Source organism: Canis lupus, chromosome 6, assembly GCF_011100685.1.
Source record: "Canis lupus familiaris isolate Mischka breed German Shepherd chromosome 6, alternate assembly UU_Cfam_GSD_1.0, whole genome shotgun sequence".
Taxonomy (NCBI): Eukaryota; Metazoa; Chordata; class Mammalia; order Carnivora; family Canidae; genus Canis; species Canis lupus.
Window position 1 is genome coordinate 7,899,798 of NC_049227.1, and position 15,513 is coordinate 7,915,310.

A 15,513-nucleotide genomic window follows, 5' to 3' on the forward strand; every position below is an offset into this window, starting at 1 on the left:
CATGCTCATTGTAAAAAAAAAAATCTGAAAAGTATTAAGAAGCAAGAGCAAGTCACCCACGCAAAGTTAATTCCTGGCAGATTATGCATACCATTGTAATTTTGCTCAGAATACAGTAACATTCCAGCTATGCAAAAGCCTTTAAAGAGGTCATTCTAGAATATTTCCAGCTATTGGAGAGGATCACACTTTAAGAGCTGAGACCTTTATTTCTCCTTTCATTAGGAGGAGGGATGGAGGCTGCCTGTGTAGCCTGTTTAAGTATGGGGAATATTTTCTCAAAGGCTGTGTAGTCTCCCACCACCCAAAAAGGAAACCACCCAAGGGCCAAGCAAGGGCCAAAGCTCAACTGCATTTGTACCTTAGGTGCGTGCTCCAGGGCCTGGCAAAAAAACACACTACCGGGAAGTGCTGGCCAAGGTAATGGGTTATAGGGCTTCTTAAACAGCATACCTTGAACTTCTTCCTACACGCTCAGGATCACTGTTGTTGACAGATATTCACTAACTTGGCTCTCACCCACAAATACAGATGCCCATGCGGAAGGACACTGGCCTTGTGAGGGACCCAGTGGCAGAGGGACTTCCCCTCTGGGCAGGGGGCCTCGCCTAGGTGTCCTTACCAAGTCATGTTGTTGGCAGTTGGCTATGATGCTCTTCTTCATGAGGCTAATCATCAGCAAGTAGTAAGTACAAATCTTGATCAAAGGTGTATTAAAAGAAATAAACTTAAATATGTCCAAGTTTAAGACACTTCTATATGTTGACCACAAACATTATGGATACAAAATCCATTTGTGATGAAACTGACAGATGAAGTCATCTCAACTAATGTAGTAAAATCTACTAACTTATTTATGAATCAAAATGTAAAACTCCTTTCCTATGGCCATGACACTGACAACAAAGGCAAAGGCCATTTTCAATTAACACAATAATCAGAGATGATAATAGAAGAGAGGTTAATCCTCCCAATGGTCTGTTGGTCTTTCAAGATTTATTTATTTTATAGAGTGGGGCTGGGGGCAGAGGGAGAGGGAGAATCTCAAGCAGAATCCCCTGATGAGCTCACAGCCAGATGACATGGGGCTCAATCTCATAACCCTGAGATCATGACTTCAGCCAAAATCAAGAGCTGAATGCTTAACCGACTGAGCTACCCAGGTGCCCTTGTTGGTTCTCCTTTTAATTAATGAACCACAGGGAACCATGTAAGTAAGTCCTGAAGGAAGTAATGCTGTGCCCACCAGGTCCTGGCAAAGGCTGTCCTGGTTACCTTCCTCAACCATCCACTCTACCTCCTTCATGCAGCTGAAATCCAACCATTTTCCTCTAATTCTACTCCCGCCATCTAAAACCAAGTGACCTCATCTCTTCCTCCCCATGTTCCCCGAAGTCAGGATGACTTTTTTATTATGCTCATCTGATAGTGTCTTTTTCTGCTTACAAGTCATTCCTGGTTTCTCTGTTAGATGAAGTCTAGAATCTTTCACATAATCTACCAGGCCTCTGCCTGGCTTTGCAGCAGGTGACCACACTGGTGTGTGCCCTTTTTGGGGCATAACTATTAGCAGGGCCCTCTTGACTAGTGACAGTGTTTTGGTTTAGATGACATCGTACTTGGCCACTCTTGTCACTGCCAACAGCAGCTGCCCGGGATCCTGCCCAGTCCTTTCTGATCTATACTCTCCTGCCCAATGGACTCTGCCTCCAAAATACTTGTCATACCTATACTGTATAACTATGTGTGTGATTACTTTTAATACCCACATTCCCACCACCCTCTGAGGTCCATGAAAACAGGAAGCTATCTGGCTGATTAGCTCCCGATTCTACCCCTGCGGCTCAGCATGGTTCCTAGGACACAGGGAAGGGCAGTTTCTGAGGTGCTGACCAACTAACCCCATTTGTGGGGGAAGTCACAGCAGTGTGGAAAGGAAGCATGCTTTGGCTGAAGTAAGCAGGATATTCCCAATAAAAAGCATTTTAAAATATTCTCAAAACTGACTATAAAATGAAGAACAATCTGGTGGCAAGTGAGGAAGAAGGTAAATATGAGGGTTTTAACTATTTTACCTGTTTGAAGGACTCATCAGGACAATTCTATATTTAAATGTTTATTCAGTATCTTTAATATGAAGGAGCTTTGGGGAAGAGAAATAGCAGGATTTGGGATTTGGGATGTGGAAGATGAGCAAGAGGGAGGAGCAGCCAGGGCTCAAATGTTTCTTCTCCCTCAGAGCCGAGTCACACCACTGCCAGAAAGGAGGATGGGAGGGGAGCATGGGGTGGACACAGGGTGTGCAAAGCTTGGCACGCCAGCAGAACAGCTGTTAAACCAAGCACAGATTCTGAAGCACATGTGCCGGGCTGCTAAACCCAGAGTGCTAAGTGTCATATAAATGTTTATGTGTCCAGGTAAATCTTTATAGGAGAACACTGAACCAAAAGGAGAGCCCAGACAGCTATTCCGCACTGCTACAACTCAGTACATGATATGCTCCATTCTCTTGCACTCTGGGTTAGAATGTCCAATATGAACAATTAAAGACTGCAAAACCTCAGAAAGCATTTTGAAAAAATGATCTGACCCCAATGTATTCATTTAACCAGTACTTGTAGAGTTTCTCTATGTGGCAGGCATCGGGGTGGACACTAGGAAAATAAGGACAAGACCACATTGCCCCATCTCTCTGCTGGGCCCAAAAGGAAAACAGCAGAGTACCAAGTAGTTACGACAGAGACAGACACAGGGTGCTGGGAGGGTGAGTGAGTGAGTGAGTGAGTGTGTGTGTATTAAAGGGCTAAGCCAGACCTGGGAGGCCAGGTAGGAGGGTCTCAAGTCAATTGGGGTGAGTAATGTATCAGCTGAGATGGGGCCTGGCCTGCCGGCAGGGTAGAAACAAATCTATTCCTATAAGCACAGAGACTCACTCTGAGATACTGCAGACACAAGGGGGGTGGCCTGAACTACAAAATGGAGAGCAGAAGCTGGGATGGAGAGAGGTGAATGGAATAGAGAACATTCTGGAGGCAGAATGGCCAGGACTTGGTGACCCCATGCTCTCGTGTGAGCAGGTGGGTTGAAGGTGGTGCTGCTTGCTAAGAGAGGCAAAGCAAGAAGGAGCTGGTTTTCTCTGGACACACTGGGTAGCTTCGGGGTGCACATCAGTCATCCCAGTGGGTGTGCCTAGGAGCTACTGGATATGCAAACTGACACTAAGGAGTTAGAACTGAGCCGAGATTGAGCTATAAGAGCCACTAGCATGTCCCTTGGTGACTTCTGCTGCTGAGGACTCCAGGGTGGCTCTGTGATGATGCACCCCTCGGGTCATGCAACATATCACACCCGTGGTATGCCAGGCCCTGCTCCAAGTCTTGGGCACAGAGTGATAAAGCAAAGTGTCCTCAGAGAGCTTTCATTCCAGTAGAACTAGCAGGTGAGAAATAAGAAAAGACACAAATAAATAAAATTCCTGAACGGTTTGGCAGGGGTGCACCTGGGTGGCTCAGTCAGTGGAACATCTGATTCTTGGTTTCGGCTTAGGTCATGATCTCAGGGTCATGAGGTCAAGCCCTGTGTCAGGCTCCAGGATCAATGTGGAGTCTGCCTGACATTCTTTCTCTCTGCTAACTCACTCTTTCTCTCAAGTAAATAAATAAAATCCTTTTTAAAAAAATTTCTGGACCGGGGACAGTAGGGCTTGGTTCTGTCAGATTTCTGGATCAACCTCCTTAGTTACTGGGGCTTTGTCTCCTCCTTTTCCTGGAGCCAGCTGGTCAGCTCTTCCTGGGCTCCTGGAGCTGGGCTATATGACACATAGCTGAAATACCCATCCCATTATTCCCTGAGAGCTCTTCCTTCACTTTTCTGACAGAGTATAAGTTGCTGTCTCTTGCAACTAGAACTTAACACACCCCACCAATGTTTCTGGGTTCAGCTGGATGGAAGCCTGGAACACACAGACAGTTAAGGCACCCTGACTCCCCCAACTGCATGACTGTCAGTAAATGCAATGCTATTGACCAGACCCTTCCTGTAAGGCTCAGCCGCAGGATTACTTCATCTGAGCAATAAGCAGACTTCAAAACACAGGTAGAGTGCTCCAAGCTCCATTCCTGCTTTTTAAGGAACTTGTTAGATCTGTCAGACCACAGCATTTTTAAGAAAAAAATACCTAGGAGGTGGGTAAAAATGTTCTATGTGGATACAGATGTACTCGAATTGACTTCTACTCTTAACAGAAAACATCAAACATCATTTGCTCCTATCATCTTAAATTGAAACTGCAAACTTTAATTCTCCAGCCAAAAATAATAATTATGAAGATTATCACCGATACAGAAAAAAATGTCGATGGTATTATATTAATAAAAAAAGGGCAGAATATAAATATATACCCATGTTATGATCAAAATTCTGTAAAAATTATGTCTGTCTATGAATGAGGCCTGGTCAGGCAAAGAGGAGTGTTGATTTAAAAACCATCTCTGCTTTTTCTATGGAATATGAAGATGGAAAAACTGAAGAGAAACCCAGTAACTTGGAAAGTAACTACCCAGTTGAGAAACTTCACTAAGGGAAAACCCAGGTACAAATGGACTTTTAAAATAGAGTGTAGGTTATTTAAAACACAGCAGCTAAAGGCTCTCTGGGTCTTTGGCAAAGACAAAACAAGCCTGTCCCCTTTTAACTAAGTCACTGACACAAAAGTTGCAAAATAAAAAATGCAAGTAGGCCCACCAAGCTGCCGATTCCTGAGAAATAGTCCAGGTCAGGCATCAAATGATCCAGTTACTGTGAAGAGCTCCTCATGAGCCATGGTCAGGGCCTTTGGAGAACCCCTAGATAGACACAAATTCTTGCAGAAAATCAAAAGCCTAGGAGTTGGAACTAAGGGCTGGATATACTCCAAAGACAGTGAAAAGTTAGAAAAAAAAAACTATTATCATCATCACTAGGCTGTTCCCCTACCTTATTCCATTTTCCAGATTAGAAAAGCTTAAGTCCGGAGAAGAAAAGGAATGTGACCAAGACAACAGGCCCTGACAGGAGAATCTGTATCTCCCTCCTCTCTGTCCAAAGTGTCCAAAGTGCTTCCTGCCACACCTAGCTTGCTGTGGCCTCTATTAACTCCCATTCCCAGAAGGGACAGCAGAGCCCACAGAGAACCTAAACTGGAATACAAATACAGATACCAAGGAGACCTGCTTTTGCTCTGTTTTGCTAAAAGCAGCTCTAGTAATGCCAGTAATGTTCAGAGGATTACTAAAAGCAAGTGAGCAACTCCAATGGCTGAGTAGGGGAGGGTGTTGGTAATTTGGTTTCCTTGGTCTGAAGAGGAGGATATTCAAACAACTTTCCTAAATTTCTGATCTGAGTCTTTCCAGGATTGAGCTAGGACCATGTGATCATGTCCATCACCTCTCCATGGATTCTAAGTGAATGGAACACCCAGGAAAAGAGGACCAATGGGAACAGTGGCTCAAGGTGCTCTAAATTCTGCCTTACTTTTCTAAAATAAGGAATGGAAAGCCGTTACCTCTCTGACTGCCCAGCAAGCATTATTAAAAGGTTAACTCTTTAGTTCCTTTAAAAGAAGAAACAACCCACACACGTGGTAAACAGGCTACCCCTTGCCTTCGGCTATAACCCTTAAGTCAAAGACTTGGCCAGAGGATACTAATTCCCTGGATGACCTGAGAGGGAGGAGGTGTTTGAGGGGCCCAATGAGGGCCATTCCTGAATCAGCCCAGAACCATGAACATTCATGATGCCTGCATGGCCCACACATGGGTTTGATTTCTTCTCTAAGAATGTGCAGCATTTTATACCGAAGCCAAAGGCAGCCCCACAGATTTGAGTTTCTGTATTTACAAAGGCATCACGTGGAAGTTATATGATTAACTTCAGCAAATATGCATCTAATTTCCATACCCATCCAAAGTCTCGGTTTTGGAGAATCCATATTCAGAATTCCCAGTTTCCTGGTATAATTCCCTCAGGGAAGCGGAGAAGAGTAAGCCCGAGAGCCACCAACTCACCAACACACAATGCCCACTGGTGGGCTGTATAAGTTATTGGACTTACCTGGAACATCGATCAATCTTTTATAGACATTCAAGAAGGCTGCCTCAGCTTCTTTGCTTCTTTTACTCAGTGCATCAATCTGAAAGACAAGAGAAGGAGGAAAAGAAAAAACAAAGAGTTCAAAATTTGTCACGAGGTAACTAAGAAATCATCACATGGCAAACTGAAGTCTGGTTTCTTCAGGAAAGTGCCAGACAGCTGGGCCTTGCTCTTAGGGTAAGTGGCTATAAACACATGGAGTGGAGACAAGCCATGTGAGCCCAGGTGGCAAGGGTGACAAGGCAGGAGTGGTGCTCTGCAGCCATTTGCCATGCTTGGTCACACTGCCCAGCTGAGAAAACAGTCCCTTTTCCGCTCTCTGCGAGTACTGACCAAGAGTTGACCATATGCCAGACACTGTGCTAGAGATGGGTGCAGAGCGACAGCTCCTAGCCTAGAAGCCATGGTCCAGTGGGGAAATAGGTATGGAAACAAGTGATTAAGTCCCAGCTGGCAAAATCCTGGGCAAGCAGAGCCATGGGGACACCAAGAAAGGGCCACCAAGTAGGAAACTGGATGACTTTTGAGCAGAGACCACAAGAGTAGCTCATCAAGGTGGGAAGGAGAGACATTGCATGAAAGGGGAAGAGCACGTTCAAATACCCAGAGCAAAACTCTTAAATCTGGGGGTTCATAGATCCTGGTTAGGAATTTTATGAAAGCCAAGGACCTGCCTCCTAAAAACATACTCTACTCTATTTAGGACACTGATGTGTCCTCTTGTGTTCTGTCCATGGAATCAAGATTAAGAACCCACAGATGAGGTGGTCACATACCAGGGAACATGGGGGTCTGCTGGGGTGGGAACAGGGACATGTGGGTGATGAGACTGGTCAAGTGAGCAGGGATCAGACCACAAAGGCCCAGCAGTGCATGCAGAAGGGGACATTTCAGGGCTTCCTACCTCCCACACAGTGAGTACTCTGTAGGGCAGGAAGGATTGAGAATGGGGAGAATCAGGGAGAATGGGGTCAAACCGTGTTGATATGAGACACAGAGGAAGCAGAAGCAGGTAAGTCAAGGATGGCATCCAGGTTTCTAACTCTGGTACCAGACTAGTGATGGTGGCCAGGATCAGTCTGCCTTGTGAGCTCACCCAGCCGGGCTAGCGTAAAGCCTCTTCATTAAAGAAAGGTGACACATGAAACTCCTAAGGTATGCTGGACACACATTCTAAGAGCCCCTGATTGCCAGATGAACTCAGTACGTCTTCTGCTCACATAACACACTTGTTGAGATATCAGATCTCTTTACACCTGAAGCATGCAAGATGCTACATGCACCGAGTTCATATTGGCTCAGGAAAAGGACACAAAATTACATATTCCTTCGGTCCCCTCACAGAATTATACTCTCTGTCTCCAATGTTATTAAAGAGGCAAAAGGATGTGGCTTAATTATAGGGTCCCTCACGGGAGCCAACCAACAATTTGTTCGGGGCCAAGAGAGGCCACTTGATGAAGGATGGGAAGGCGCTGGGGAGTGGGACTCCAGGGCTGGCAGGGGCCAGGCCTCAGGAAAGCCAATGAAGAGCAGACAAGCATTTCCAGTTTCTAGCCAGTTGGGCTCCAAAATTCCCATTTGAAGTCAGCTGTCTGGAACTCAGACACATTTTCCTCCCATAAAATAAGACCGATTTTTAGGTGCTGGGGAAGTATTCAGAATAATCCCCAAGGACTACTTAAGAATGACAAGACCGTTTTCTCTTTATTTTTACAATAAGGTGGGTTTCTCCCCCCTCCAAGTAGTAGCAATTCAGGCTGATTGTATGACTAGAAAAATTAAAAAAAAAAAAAATCAAGAGAGAGAGATTGAGAGGAAAATAAAAATCCCAATTCTGCCACTCTCCAGTAGAAGTCATCCTCTGTCTGATTTCAAATTCTCTTCAAAGTTTTTTTTTTCTAATTAAAAAAAAAAAAAAACATACAGTTGAATGAAATGCAGTCACGCAGGCACTATAGAGTGATAGAAAGTAGGTTAGTGGTTGTCTGGGGCTGGAGAGGATGGGGGTTTGGAGGAGGATAGCTTAGGGTGCAGGGTTTCTTTATGGGGTGATGAAACACTCTATACAGTTGATTGTTAATGGTTGCACAACTTTTTGTGACTCTACTAAAAGTCAATGGGCTGCAGATTTTAAATGGGTGAATTAAACAGTATGTGAATTATATCTCAATAAAGCTGTTAGAAATGTATCTGAAATTAAACCATATGTAAAATGCTGGATTGTGCTATCATAATATATCAATCTTTTCCAGTACCTATTGCAAAATTTGGAAAATGTCTTAATAGTATGATTTTATCTGTATCTAAACATCCCCTATGTAGATGTTTTGAGTAAAAGTGGATTTGGAGTTACCTCTTCAGATGTCTGGAACACTCCCTATGCTCTGGGTCTTTCTGTTACTTCTGGAGAGCAATGTGTTCATGGGGAGCAGAGTTTCTGCCTAGGAAGCAGGGCACATGCCCTGGCAGCTCTTTGTATGTCCTGATCCCGACAGAGGCTTCTCTACTCAGCTCAGGACCCGAGGAGGGAGGGTCCTTCGCTTTCCAGGTAGTACGACCAAGTGTACAAAGGGTCGCTGCCTCTCTGGTGGACAAAGGATGAGATCTGGAAAGATCCTGTCTCTCCTGTCAGGACTGTTAATTGGGGGTGGGGGGTGGGGCGGAGGAAGAGGCAGGGGATGAGGGCTGGTTATTTACATAGCACACTGGGGGACTGTTCTGTGTCCCCTCAAAAGATGTTGAAGCCCTGGTCCCCAACACCTATCAATGTGACCTGATTTGCAAAGAAGGCATCTTTGCAGGTGAGCAAGTTGAGATTATTATTTTTTTAAAGATTCTATTTATTCATTCATGAGAGACACACACACACAGAGGCAGAGACACAGGCAGAGGGAGAAGCAGGCTCCCTGCAGGGAGCCCAATGAGGGACTCAATTCCAGAACCCTGGGATCATGACCTGAGCCAAAGGCAGATGCTCAACCACCTGGGCATCCCAAGAGGAGATTACTGGAGTAGGTCCTAACCCAGTATGGCCTTGTCCTTATAAAAAAGGGGAAATCTGGTTGCAGACATAGTCAAACACCCAGGGAGGACCCCATGTTAACATGAAGGCAGAGACTGGGATCATGTCTACGGACCAAGGGACACCAAAGACTGCCAGCAAGCCACCAGAGCCAGGAGAAAGGCCTTGGACAGAATCCCTCTCACAGCCTCTTACCTGCAGAAGGAACCGATACTGCCCACAGCCTCACTTGGCTGTCTAGTTCCTAGAACTGTAAGATATAAAGATCTGCTGTTTAAGTAGCTCAGTGTGTGGTGCCTGGTTATGGCGGCTCTAACAGACTCAAACAGGGATCGTGATTCTGAGCCCTTCTCCTGGCCTTCCCCTTTCCACAAACTCGAGAGTTCATAGCCAGTCCTGAGAGAATTAAGACCAAGCCAGTAGGTTTCATTAATTCAGTAAGCAATCGGACTACAAGGTTTCTGAAGAGAGATGATGAGTGCTCCACGCGTGGTTGAGTTTCTACTTGATGGGGTCTCCCGACCCAGCCCCACTGTAAGATTTCCAAGGGTGGAAGAGTCTGTTGATTCTGGGAATTCTGAGACCTTCTATTGTCATTTCGTCTTTGGACACCCTGATGGTCAGCATCCTCGGCCAAGACCAGGTCTTAGAGTCTGAGTTTTGGTGGATCCTTCTCCTTCCAGCTCCGTGTTTCCTGTGGCAGGCTTCTCCTTGCTGCAGCCTAGGACTTCCTATCTCAGGGGTTTCTGCTCCCTCTGACTACCCTTGGCTGGCATCTCTACTGCTGAAGACTTATTCAGGCTCGAAGAGGACGTGGGTAGTGGGTTCCCTTGGCCTGGCAGGGCTCTGAGTTTAGAGAGGGGAAGGAGGGCCCCTAGGCCGGGCTGGCCAGCCTTATCTGTACAAGGGATAATGGTACCCATCTCCTGGGCAAAAGTGGGAAGACAAGCTCACATGGGTAAGGTGCTCAGGGAAAGGCTGGCTACCTGACAGTGGCTTTGTCACATTCCACAGATTTCCTGGGTTTGTCCATGCAGTCAGAGCCCAGGAAGCGAGGCTGTGTTTGTCACCCTTGAGCATTCTGGGAACACAGGGGAGAGAGAGAGTGTGGTCCTCATCCCCATGTCCTTCACCTGCTGCAGATGCTCGGCTGTGTGCACTGCCTGCCTCGGCAACCATGAGCCAGGCCTCAGCGTGGCAGCCCTGAGGAACAGTCTGATGTAAGGTCTTAGGGTGTAGAAGGCTGGAAGCAGGATCCAGGTTAGACACTTGGACTACTGCATGTGCAAAGACAGCCTGAGGTAGAGAGTCTGTCTACCAACCCTAGCCCTTAAAGGCACTGGCTGAGCAAGGGGATGAGCTCGGGCAGGGACAGAGGTTGTGGCACTGGGGCAGATCTGGCAAAGCTCTGGTTGCACTGGGGCCCTGGCCCTGGGGAAAACCTGTTCCGCTCCAGGGATGTGCCTCATGTCCCGCCATGCCCGGTTACTCCTTGTTCCATGCATACGTGAGCAATTCCCCAGCAGCCTGGAAGGCGCCTCCTTGTGATCCTTGAGGCTCAACTGACTCCTCTCCCAGCCGCTTGTGGGACATGGCCATCGCCGCATGGGATTGTCCTGAGGTTCCAGGACCATAGAGAAGGCTCCCTCAGGAGACCCCGGGTTCCTTGAAAGACTATGCTATGCTTTTTATCTCTATTGGCTTTCCTCCCAAATAGCACATGGGAGGTGTTTTATACATTCTCGCTGTGCACGTGACAATTTGCCTCAAGTGATTGAGTTTTCCCTACAGAAGTGAGTAAATGGTTAAGGGATCTGGTTTTAAGTCTTTAAGAAAATGCTTAATATGTAAAGAGTTCTTTGTGTAGGAAGTATGGTTCCTGTGCTGACGTGATGACAGCCACTTGGCGGGAGCCAGCACGCTAGAAGCATCCTTTCCCACTGCATGCGCCTGAGAGCGCTCTGGAGCTGCCCTCCTGCAGCGACCTGTGTCTCCTTACCAGTAGGACCCCGGTGGTTGCTCTGCAAGTCTCCTGGACCCAATGGTTATCCTCCCAGCAACATCACTTTTACCATGCTGAGTTTGGCCTTTCTGTAATAAGAATTAAAACTGAAGATGAAAGTGTATAGAAAGGTAGCTTATTCTAAGTCTGAAACAATCAGGGGCCCCTGGCCTGCTCAGTTGGCGGAACATGCGATTTTTGATCTCAGGGTTGCAAGTTCAAGCCCTGCCCTGGGTGAAGAGATTGCTAAAAATACATACATACATACATACATACATACGATCTTTGTAAGCAAGCAAAACAAACAAACAAACAAACAAACAAACAAACAAAAAAACCCCACCTCAACCACTTTATAAATTCAAAATACTTGCTTACAGTAGCATGTACACTCAGAAGCCAGGTTTGGAGACGAGTTCATGGAAATCACCAGTGAGACCCCTAAGATTGTGGAGGGGTTGAGCAGGTGCCTGACCATGTGAGCACTGGCGGAACTACACTGTGCCATTCTGGGAGTCATGTGGAATCTTGAGTTGTCGCTATCAGTCACTGTCTACCCTTCCTGCGTGACAGGCCACACACCTCTGCCACTGCCATGTGACTGGTGGTGAACAGCACTTTCCATCTGGTTGCTTTCCCACCGCACTGATGTCAGGTTTGACCAGGTGAGCTGCTTTGGCCAATGCAATGTAAATGACAGTGCTATGTGCCACGCTGGAGCTTAAGATTTAAAAGCGATCACATGGTTTGGCACTGAGCTCTTTTCTTCCACTGTAAGGCCAACATGACCTACTGGGAGCTGCCGCTTCCACTGGGCTCTCCAAATGAAGACCACACGGTCACAGTCAGCCTGCAGCCGATATGTCATAAGGGCAAGAAGTAATCTTTTATTGTCGTAGGCCACTGAGCTTTGGGGTTGCTTGTTACAGCAGCATGATCTACTAAAGCTGTCTGTTACAAGTCCTAGGGTAGCTATACCGCTAAGACAGCACAAAGTAAAAATAAGGAATAAACAACCAATGTTGTACAGGCCAAAGGATTTTTTTTTATTATTATTTTTGCCACAGGCAGGGCAGGGGAAAGATGGTATGATAAAGTAGAAAGCACACAGGACTTAAACCCAGAAGACTGGATTTATGACAGGGCTCCACTGCACATTTGGGAATATTAAGCGAGCTACGTACACTTTGTGTCTCTGGATTTTATTTTCTATGTCTAAGAGAAGAGAACAACCAGAACATCTGCCTTATCAAAGCCCCGGAGAATCCAATAAGATAGAAAATCTAACAGTGTGGAGCTATTCACAAACTACTTTTTGGTGTTGGTGATAATTACTGACCTGTGATGTACTTAGAAGATGAAACATCACACAAATATCATGTAAATTAATGCCAATTTCCAGAGGGTCAGTTAGAAGAGAATTTACACACTCAAGGCATTAGCTTTTATACAAACCACTATGCCACTTTTAAAAAGGCAGTCTCATAAATAGCTCTCACAGGGGAGCGTTACAACTTTTTAGGGGTATGCTCATGTCTAAGGTAACATTCTCTGTGAAAGTCCCTCACCCACCTGTAACTCGGAACATTAATGGCTTTAAGGTTTTGGGGACTGTTACTCGAGTTTTCAATAGGACCCTCTTGTATTCTGCAGAGGAAGGAAATGTGGGGAAAATGAGTACAAGTCTGAATTTTAATTGGAAGATGCTTTGCGTAAAATGGAAACAAGAACAGAATAGTGTAGTATTTACAGCTGCAGAAATCCTCCTTGACCACCAGCCTTGACCACCAATCAATCAAGAAGTCCCAATCGTTTGGCCTCAGAAATCGATTGCAGAATTATGATTTCTTTCCTTCCTTTGATGCTTTAGCCTTAATTGACATCCCCCCCATTACTTCCAGTTCGGACACTGTAAGCCTGGACCCAGCACATTTCTGTAACTGTGGCCTCTCCTTGCCATAGAGGGTGATGTGTCCTCCACAGCGGCCCTGGGTCCTTGTCCTAGCACCCAGAAAAGCACATATAGTCACTTTACCCTAATGGCTTCTCCTTACTGCGAGGTTACAACCCACATTCCTTAGGCTGAGGTCCTAGGACCCTTCCTGACACAGCCCTTGATTTACACTAACTTCAACCCCCACCAAATCCAACCACCAACCACACTTGTCCCCACCCCAAGCTGCTGCCTCCTTAACATGCCATGCCCCTTCATGCCTCTGGGACTGTCCGCTAGGTCCTCTGCCTAGGATGCTCTTCACCCCGGGTCACGGGGGAATCCAGCCCTCCTCCTTCATAAGTCAGTCTAGGTGATGCCTCCTGGGTGGTGTCCTCCTGATTTCCCCAGGCACCACTGGTCACTCAGTCCTGGTACCTGAGCTCTTGGTAAATCCCTCTCTGCCCACTTCCCACACCATGTGATGATGACTCATGTGCATGAGCTTCCTCTCCACCACCCTGTGGTCTATCCAAGGCCAGGGACAGTGGTATCTTTCTCTCTCTAACCCAGCATCAGGGTCCTAACTAACACAGAAGGCTGCCTGGGAAGCATCTGTGAATGAATGCAGGTAGGTTCCAGGCAGAGAAGGCCATACAGACTCAGGGACTCCTTGGAACTCACTACCGAATTCTGCAGCATCGGTTACTTTGCAGTATCAGAGCGGAGAAGGCAGTTTCCTGTAATTAAGAGCTTCAAAGAGGCTTTTACTAGCCCCCTTGTAGTCTAGTCTAAAAAATGGGAAGCATGAGAGCCAAGCTCAGGCCTAGTTTAGGGAAGAGCAAACTTCCTTGTCAGAACAAGAGAACCCTGGGGAGGTGGTGGTGGCAGAGAAAGGGAAGGAGGCTGGGGATTGAAGATGAAATAACCAGGTGATGTTATCTCTGAAATGGAGGAAATATGCCTTCTTCCTGGGCGTTTGGTGAGTATTAAGAAGGAATATGCCTACAATTGGGCTGAGCACCTGGGAGGCCCAGAACACTCTGTAGCTGCTATCATGACAATGAATGTCCTGCTTATATACAGGTGATCCCAAAACCTCCCCGAGGGTGGCCTCGGTCTCAGTGCCACAACTGTTGCACACTGAGCTTGCAGTGACAAAGATGCTATTCCTTGGCATAGTGAGCAGACTGCTGCAGGTGCCCTGGTGCTGCCCCGCTGGGCCACCTCCGTGTACCTTGGCATGCTGGCTGTGATGCACAGATACAGACAATGCTGTGGATTTTTTACTAAGGGATCACCAAAAAAAAGAAAAAAGAAACAGACTGGTCTTGATGTTCACCCAGCATTGTATATTCTGAAGTGAAAAAGGCTCATCTTTGCAATGCTACCTGGGCCTCGCCGGGCACAGGTGGTAGGGAGGGCAGTGGCACACAGGGCCCAGGGCCTGGATACAGTGTCAGAAGAACAGGGTTGAGCCCCAGCTCCAGCACTAACACAGGTACACTATGTCAGTCACTGAATTAACCTCTGTGCCTCAGTTTCCTTGTCTGCAACGTGGGGAGAATAAACCTTGGTTGTTGTGAATGGTGACAGAGCCCCAGATTGGCAATATCACTTCTCAGATATGGAAACTGACCAAGTACAGAGCTGAGCCCCTGGAGAACCCCACCAAGAATACGATGACACCCCAGCACAATGACCAGGGCTGCACAGTCAGTGGAAAGAATATGTGCCTTGAAGGACTGGAGACTTGGGTCTGAAGCCAGCCCTGGGATATACTTACTGGATAATCTGGAGGTGGGTTCCTTAAACCATTTATACCTTGGTCTCCTCATCTGTCTAGTGAATAGTTCCCTCTTTGCTGAATTGTGAAAATGAACTGTGAGAATCTCCCACATCAAGTAGCTGGTACAGTATGGAGGAGACAGAATCTGAGTAAATGCTGGTAACTTTCTAAAAAATCCAAACATAGCATTCTTTTCCCAGTGCACCCCACAAACTGTTCTCCTCTGCTTCAGGTCTGGGGACAGAGATACATCCAGATGACATCCAAAACACCACGGTGGCAATGACATGCTCAGGAACCCAGTAGCCTGTACCCTGGGAATGTACAAGCTAATGATTTAGAAATAAACACGGACTACTAACAGAATTTTCAAATTGACATGCTCTGCTGGCCTACAGGCCAGTAAGGACCAGCAAGAGCTATAGGGATGAGAGACTGGTTCTGTGTTACTCTGTGTCTTTCAAGGGCAAAACATCACTTGAAGAGCCACGTGGCACACCGGAAGTCAACAGACAATGACCAAGATCCCACCCAAAATAGACTCGCACGTGGCTAAGCTTTGGAGTTCTAATTTTAATTGAACACAGGGATGCCTGGGTGGCTCAGTGGTTGAGCATCTGCCTTCCAGCTCAGGG

The 15,513-nt window shown here is 46.6% G+C and overlaps 1 protein-coding gene across 6 annotated transcripts in view; it reads right to left on the reverse strand.

Moving 5' to 3' along the window:
- The window catches only part of CUX1 (cut like homeobox 1), a 364,561-nt gene that overhangs the window by 164,005 nt on the left and 185,043 nt on the right, over nucleotides 1-15,513 (reverse strand). For all 6 annotated transcript variants that reach the window (XM_038539191.1, XM_038539190.1, XM_038539189.1 and 3 more), the window contains one exon: nucleotides 6,091-6,169. In XM_038539191.1, the coding sequence (XP_038395119.1) occupies nucleotides 6,091-6,169 (79 nt within the window). The remainder of the gene's footprint in view (nucleotides 1-6,090; nucleotides 6,170-15,513) is intronic.